The 7983-nt window shown below is 45.9% G+C and overlaps 1 protein-coding gene across 1 annotated transcript in view; it reads right to left on the minus strand.

The window, feature by feature from the left end:
* KLHL3 (kelch like family member 3) overlaps window positions 1-5960 on the minus strand; it is a 52474-nt gene extending 46514 nt beyond the window's left edge. Inside the window, exons 1-2 of the mRNA XM_065409416.1 lie at window positions 5892-5960; window positions 2600-2706 (exon numbers count right to left, since the gene is read on the minus strand). Coding sequence (XP_065265488.1) covers window positions 2600-2706; window positions 5892-5929 — 145 coding nt within the window. The 5' untranslated portion in view covers window positions 5930-5960. The remainder of the gene's footprint in view (window positions 1-2599; window positions 2707-5891) is intronic.
* Between the last annotated feature and the right edge of the window lie 2023 nt (window positions 5961-7983).

Raw genomic sequence — 7983 nt, forward strand, 5'->3', positions numbered from 1 at the left:
TCTCCCCCTTTCCCATTCAGTTAGGACCATATTCTTTCTGGCACAAACTTTGCCTGGCTCTGCTATAGCTTTTAAGTCACGACAAAGAAAACACCTTTCGCAGATGATTAGCAAGGAGTTCAACTCTTCCAATAAAGCTGACAGAAAGAGGCCCAATTTAAGCACCTTTTAAAGGGGGGGAGCATCCATGTAGAGACACAAAACAGTAGCTCCCAGCTCTCTTTTGACCCTCCTCCAACGCTTTGGTGACCACAACTCAAGGAGCATCACAGAACGTTCCCAAAACTGGGTTTCCCACATAGCTTGACTTCAGCCCAATGCGTTATCACAAAACTCGTTCAGAGGACCTTAAAATCCAATTTGTTTGATTACTGGGTATTTGGGTTTGTTGGTTCTTTTTCTGGAAGGGAAGGCGAGTGAGGGAACAATGTGGCCTCCTGGTAGCTGCTCCTTTAAGAAGAGGAGCAAAGAGCAGATGGCCCAGGTGGAGGGGGAAGTCAAAGGTCTCCTATGTACTCAGGACAGCAACAGGAGAGTCAGCAGCTGCAGAGCCCTGCAAAGAGGTAGAGTTGGGTGGGGTGGCAGTACTGATTGGAATTATTTGAAGAGGGGAAGAATTGTTTGGGATATAACTGATCTGTTGGAGGCACAGAGATGATTTTCAGGTGGGAGCAAAGTTTTGCCAATGGAAATTCAATATGCATGGCCAAGGGGCTTGGGAACAGAGAGGGTACTGCAGTGCAGGTGTCTTCTAGCTGAGCTAACAGGCTGAGTCTTCAGTTGAGTTAGGTGTTGTGAAAATATTCCATCCCTGTCCTCAGAGACTTTTTCCGCTCTTGACCTTTTTGCCTTAACATAAGACCTAATCTTGCCAACGCTGAAGCTTGCATGTAGTTTTGCTTATATAGAATCATAGAACTGGAAGGGACCTCAAAAGATCATCTAGTCCAGTCCCCTGCACTCATGGCGGGACTAAGTATTATCTAGACCATCCCTAACAGGTGTTTGCCCAACTTGCTCTTAAAAATCTCCAATGATGGAGATTCCACAACCTCCCTAGGCAATTTATTCCAGGGCTTAACCACCCTGACCGTTAGGAAGTTTTTCCTAACGTCCAACCTAAACCTCCCTTGCTGCAATTTAAGCCCATTGCTTCTTGTCCTATCCTCAGAGGTTAACGAGAACAATTTTTCACCCTCCTCCTTGTAACAACCTTTTGCGTACTTGAAAACTGTTACCAGGTCCCCGCTCAGTCTCCTCTTCTCCAAACTAAACAAACCCAATTTTTCAATCTTCCCTCATAGGTCATGTTTTCTAGACCTTTAATCATTTTTGTTGCTCTTCTCTGGACTTCCTCCAATTTGTCCACATCCTTCCTGAAATGCAGCGCCCAGAACTGGACACAATGCTCCAGCTGAGGCCTAATCAGCACGGAGTAGAGCGGAAGAATTACTTCTCGTGTTTTGCTTACAACACTCCTGCTAATACATCCCAGAATGACGTTGGCTTTTTTTGCAACGTTACACTGTTGACTCATTTAGCTTGTGGTCCACAATGACCCCCAGATCCCTTTCTGCAGTACTCCCTCCGAGGCAGTCATTTCCCATTTTGTGTGCGCGCAACTGATTGTTCCTTCCTAAGTGGAGTACACCTCTACCGCGATATAACGCTGTCCGCGGGAGCCAAAAAAAAAATCTTACCGCATTATAGGTGACACCGCGTTATATCGAACTTGCTTTGATCCGCCAGAGTGCACAGCCCCGCCCCCCGGAGCACTGCTTTACCGTGTTATATCAGAATTCGTGTTATATCGGGTTGCGTTATATCGGGGTAGAGGTACTTTTCTTTTTGTCCTTATTGAATTTCATCTTAGTTACTTCAGACCATTTCTCCAGTTTGTCTAGATCACTTTGAATTATAATCCTGTAATCACGGATGGGGTTTCCAAAGCCTTGGTATGAGTATTGCCATCGGAGTCAACAAGACTTCTATCATTCGCTTCAGCGGGAACAGAATTAAACCAATGTCCAACACTTCGGAACATCTCCATCCTTTGTGTTCAAGTGTTTGTAGGACAAGGCCTTTGGACTGTAAGCTCCGAGACAGGGACTTTTGTGGGAGGACGTGCGTGCGATGTACCATGCAAATTTACAGCACTGTATAAATGTTTGATATAAATAAATAAACAAACATACTTTAACACCCCAAATTCTGGTCTAGAAAAGTCAAACATCTCACTTCAAAAGCTATCTGCCAACCCACATACAATTCCTTCTGTGTCCCACACTGCACAGATCTCCGACCTGAGGGACACACACGGTAGCATCCAATTTTTACCAAGTGCTGCCAGTGTCCTCAAACCTGCACAAGACACGGTCCCCTGTCCAAGGGGGATTTAGCCAAGAGATTTTTCAAGCACATTCATTGGTATAAGCAGCTAGGGACTTCACTACATTTCTTCTCTTCCAGGAAAAGACCTCCATACAGCCCCAAGCCCACCCCATCTGCAGCAGGTCTATCGTGAAGACATGGCAGTGTGCGTCTTGGAATCTGCAGGGCACACTCAAGCACAGAACTTTGTTTGGAGACAGAAAAGTACCTGTAAACATTGCACAAAAATAGGGGCTGCAGGCTGCTAGGACAATGCGATGGGCTTCCATCTCAATGGCTTCGGCAACAATCACCACGTCACAGAGGAGCCGCTTGCTGGAAAATACCAGAGAAGACAACATGGTTTCAGAACATCTGGCCATGCAAAGGGACCTCTGTAAATACCCTTGGGAAAAATGAGCAGAGTTCCTACGTCACAAACAAGTGACCTGAATCATCCAGCAAGACCTGACAACTGCTGGAGTCTCAGTGGAAGGTTGAAACACAAAGAAACAACCAGCCTCTGTCAACTTTTCTTTATGGAGCATATCCTACTCCCATCCCAAGCTGCAGAGATCCCTGCCTGAAATAGAACTGGACACATTCTGTTCCACAAAAGGAAGGATTTGGGAGGCTGGCCACAGGGTTCTGAACCCCAAAGTTCAGATTGCCTCCATCTCCCCCCATAGAATGGCCTAGGAAAGGGACAAAGGAGCCACCTAGCAGCACTGCCACTAGATCAATCTGCCACCCACTTTTCCCCATAAAGCAAGGACGTAGCACCAGTAGGGGATGCTGCAGCTTTAATCTCTTCACAGCCTTGGGAGGGAGGTGGGATAAAAAGGGAGAGAGTTCCTTCCTTTCCCACATGACACAACAGGGCTGGTAGAAAGAGAAGGTTTGATGCTACAGCACATGAACAACAAAGCGTGTTCCTTAGGTCTGAATGGCACACAAAGGGTTCCTCACGTCATTCTCACAAGCATCACCACAAAGTGCACTCATTCACTGGAGTCTGCTATTCACCTTGATGACGGAGTTTAACGCACAAGTCAGCATGGGGTTGGGAGTCCAAAAACTTCCAAGTTCTAGCCCCAGTTCTGCCACTCACTCACTGCGTGGCTTTGGGTAAGTTTTTCATGAATCCGTGCCCATTTTTATCTCCATCACAGTTCTCTCTTTTGAGGATTTGTTAATTGATGTTTGTATATTGTAAGTGCTCAGTATTATCATAAAATACCTGGTCCCTACTTGAGCATCTAAACGCAGAATAAGGGTGCTCATTGAAGGGGTCACACTAGGAAAAAAGATCGGTCTACAAATCCAAATGTCACTTTCTCTTCTATACAGCTTATTGCGCTTTTGCTTTAGAAAACCCCATATCAAATAAAAAACACACACTTAGCCTTCTAACAGACTAGGTATGTCCCCTGCATTTTGTGATACCTAATAAAACGACTCCCAAAACACTGAAGATTGAGCTGGAAACATGCAGGAAAGACAACACCTAGAAACAGATAAGAGACTGCGTGTTCCATGTTTACGCCAGCTTTGATGGAATGGTGATGGTAAAGGCAGCTTTTATGTGAGCAATACACAATGCAGGCTTTGGAGATCGTTCACTTCAGTCTATCAGGAAGGAACCCAGTTTAGTCCCTCTCTGGGATCCTATCATCTAAAAAGTGCATTTCATGCAAATGAGATTTCCATTTCCATTTAGAAGATGAATGTGCCAAGCAACTAACCCCTAGCAAATAGGTTAGAGGTCTCACTACCCCTCAGAGAGTTTAAATCTAGACTTTCTGAAAGGGATTACTAGATAAATAGGAATTAAATCACTGTTATTCAAGGTAACCATTTCCACAGGCTGTCTGACAGTATTACTGAGTGCTGGTTCAAAGCAGTGCACCATACAAACATCTGGATTGCAGACTCCAGAACAGCAGCAAGAGCTGAGAGAAAGCAGTGCTAAGGAGCATGCAAAGATGCAGTCTGAAAAGCAGGTGCTTAAGGGCAAATCTAACCTTCTACAGTCAGCAGAGTAACATACAGGATCTAGCAAAACATGGAACCCAAGAGAGCAGCACTGCTAGGGCCTCCAGCGCACTTCAATTAAAGGAATACAATACTGGATTTTCAACATAACCACGGCAGCCTGGTGCTCTGCTGCACAAGCACCTGCATTCAGGTCTCCTGATCCCTGCGTCAGCAGAGGGAGACTGAAAAGGAAACGCACTCAGCATCACAGAATTGAGAGACGGGAAGGATACTTCATATATATATTTATAACAGAGAAATCTGGAGATATACCTATCTCATAGAACTAGAAGGGACCCTGAAAGGTCATCAAGTCCAGCCCCCTGCCTTCACTAGCAGGACCAAGTGCTGATTTTGCCCCAGATCCCTAAGTGGCCCCCTCAAGGATTGAACTCTCAACCCTGGGATTAGCAGGCCAATGCTCAAACCACTGAGCTATCCCCCAGCCCAAGCATAGTGGTATCTGCCACAGAGGGGGAGGATTCCAGTCCTTCTCCTTATTGGAGAATGTGTATTTTAGAAGTGTCAACCTATTCAACCCCTCAAAGGGAGGGGCAGAGGGGAGGGAAGAGAGAGAGAGAGAGAGAGAGAGAGAGAGAGAGAGAGAGAGAGAGAGAGAGAGAGAGAGTGTGTGTGTTACATACACATTTTTCACATTAAATAAATAAAACAGAATAATAGTGTCACAAACCAAAGATACCGTTTGGCAGGCTAAGGACTCAAATAAGTCGCATATAAATGAAAGTCAAATGCTCACTGAATTTCAACCTGCTTCAAGGGAAGATGGCAGACTCCAGAAACAAGCTGAATGTCATCCACTACCACTAAATGGCTGACACACCTATAGGTCTCTTTTAAAGAACTAGATTTTTTTTTTTTTTTAAAGTCCATTTAAAGTAACAATTCTCCTCTCCCCCACACATACACACACTTGATCGAAGATGTGCTGGAGTTCTTTGAGCAGTGTGAAGTTTTTAAATTGGCTTGTGGGTGGTGTGATTTTTTTTTTTACTTTGCAGTGCAAAGCTGAGATTGAGTGACAGTGAGTCAAAGAGAATGAGAATTCTACTTTAGCAATCCTTGCTCTGTAATTACGTGTAGGTGTCCTCGTATCTGTAATGTTCTATTATTGGTCTTCAAGCCGTTTGCTCTGTTGAAAATATAGTGTGTGTGTGGATTTGCTGTAAGTAGCAGGAAACTTTAAACCAATTATTGTTTGTAAATGGCAGATATGGCTCTGAAAATGTTTTTTGAGACACAGCTGGCTTCTTTTTGACAAAGAGGTAGACAGGTGTGTGGGTGGGAATAGCAGTGCTCTATAGTGTCTACACTTTGGCTGCCTCTTCCTACTGTTTTGCTAACACCCTCCTTTTGTGCTGAAGCAAATACACAGAATATTTTTTAAAGTGCCCCAAATGACCTTCTGTTCTGATCAGCATGTGTCTGATAAACCAAAGATGATGCATGTTACGTGGAAAAAGTACCTCCGTAATTCATTCATGACCTTGAATGCCTTTCCCATGTGAGAAGGATTGACTGTTACCGTGCGCTGGTCCTTCTCCTTATCTTCAGCTTCATCAGGTGACTGGGAACTCTGTTTGATGCTGAAAATGAGGATAAGAGGGAAAGGAAAGTTTATGCTTTTTCAGTGTTGTTGAATCAAGCATAATTGAATTTAAAGATAGCAATAATTTATGTTACTATAGCAAGCTCTGTCCTGAAGGATCCCCAATGCTTTACAGATTATGGCCCAGCTCCTGCAAACACTTGCGCATGCAAGTAGTACGAACAGGACAACTCACATGTGTAGAGTCACAGACACTCTCATCCTTGTTTCTAGGATCAGTGTCCGTATACGGAAAGGATCGCTGAAATGCAGCTACCGCTGGTTGGTTAGATGGCCGCAGCCAACCAGAGAAGAGTGGGAAGGGGAAGAAATGTGAGCCAAGCACATGAGGACAAATTCAAGTCTAAGGATACATTTAAACTTCAAGCTGGGGGTGTGATTCCCCGCTTGAGGAGATTATGCCCACACTAGCTCTGACCAAGCTAGTGCACTAAAAATAGAGTGTAGTCGCAGCAGTGCAAGTGGCAAGAAAGGCTAGCTGCCGTGAGTACATGCCTATAGTCTCAGACGAAAACATGCTTCGGGTGGTTAGCCCCTTGCGCTGCCCACACCCGCATGACTACGCTGTCTTTTTAGCATGCTAGCTCAAATAGAGCAAGTGCAGGTATGTTGAGTTGGGAATCAACCCCCAGCTCGAAGTGTGGACATACCCGGAGGGTGTGCTTTCACAGCCTGGTTAATCTGAGTTATCACTCACGTGTTAAACCGAACACAACACGTGTCCACAAAAATCTCTAACCCGAGTTAAGTGCTGCTTAAAGGTCGAGCTAGCTGGCCCGTTGGAGGCTGGGGAGCGTGGCTTGAAGCTCAAGTGATGCTGGTGCTCAAGCTGGTAATTCAGTGGGGCGGCAACAGCTAATCCAAATCATTCTGTAACTCCAGGGTTGCTTTGCAGCGTGGCTGCTCTCACGAGAGCTGGGCTAGCTCACATGCAGTAACGAGGCTTACCACCTGTCCAGGTTTTCCCAGGATCATCACTTTTTGAGGCAGCTGTCCCAGGAAATCTGCAAGTCTTCCCAGGATATTAAAACTCCCAGGTTGTGGGGTTTTAAACAGCTGTATAATAATACACCACTCTGAGCCTGCTCAGAGACAGGGGCCACACCTGCGCTACAGACAGATGGCACAGCGCACCAATGAGGGGTGGCTCCAGGGGCAGACTCACATGGCTGAGCGAGTGACGGCGGCCGCAGCAGGAAGCCTGGGGTGCTGCAGGGTCGGCCTGCCCCTGCCGACCAGCAACGGGAGCTGGAGCTTGGGAGCCCAGCTTGTGGAGAAGTGAGGGGCTTGGCTTTGGGACCCACGTGTCCCTCCCCCAGCGCTAGGTGGCAGGGGCAGACCCTGCAGGCTTGTCCTGTGCCCTGGCATAATGGTGGGGCAGTTGGATCTCTGGCATTAAGTAATAGGTATGTCCTGGGTTTGTGCATCTCAGAGGTGGCATCCCTAGCAATAACACAAGTGTACTAACTCCAGCTAACTACTACAGCGAAGACAAGCCCTGACAGGCTCTGATTCACCAAAGCACTTGATCTTAAAGTTAAGCAGGTGCTTAACTGCCTTGCTGCATAGGTATAGACTTAAGCACAAGCTGGCCAGTGTCCACTCAGAGAGCAGGATTGTGGTTTTTCCATCTCTCATCTGAAAGACGCACGCTTACAGTAGATTGCATGGAATGCACTCTACAGCGATAAGCCAGAAAATGGGAATCAAAATTAGTTGTACAACGTCTACTGTATTAGTTTAGAGGCCACACCTCATTCTGTGTTAAGTTTAGAAAACAGGGTGTAGTGCAGGTGAGGCATAAAGGAGGGATTATTAAACCAGAACCTCCTTTCAGGACAGCAAGCTATCCAAGCAGCAGCAGATTAGCCCAATGTGTTCTGTCTAACAAGGATCACCTAATCTGGAAGTTTAAGGCACATCAGTGTCCCCATTACCTTGTTCAGAGC

This window comes from Emys orbicularis, chromosome 8 (genome assembly GCF_028017835.1).
Source record: "Emys orbicularis isolate rEmyOrb1 chromosome 8, rEmyOrb1.hap1, whole genome shotgun sequence".
NCBI classification, from domain to species: Eukaryota; Metazoa; Chordata; order Testudines; family Emydidae; genus Emys; species Emys orbicularis.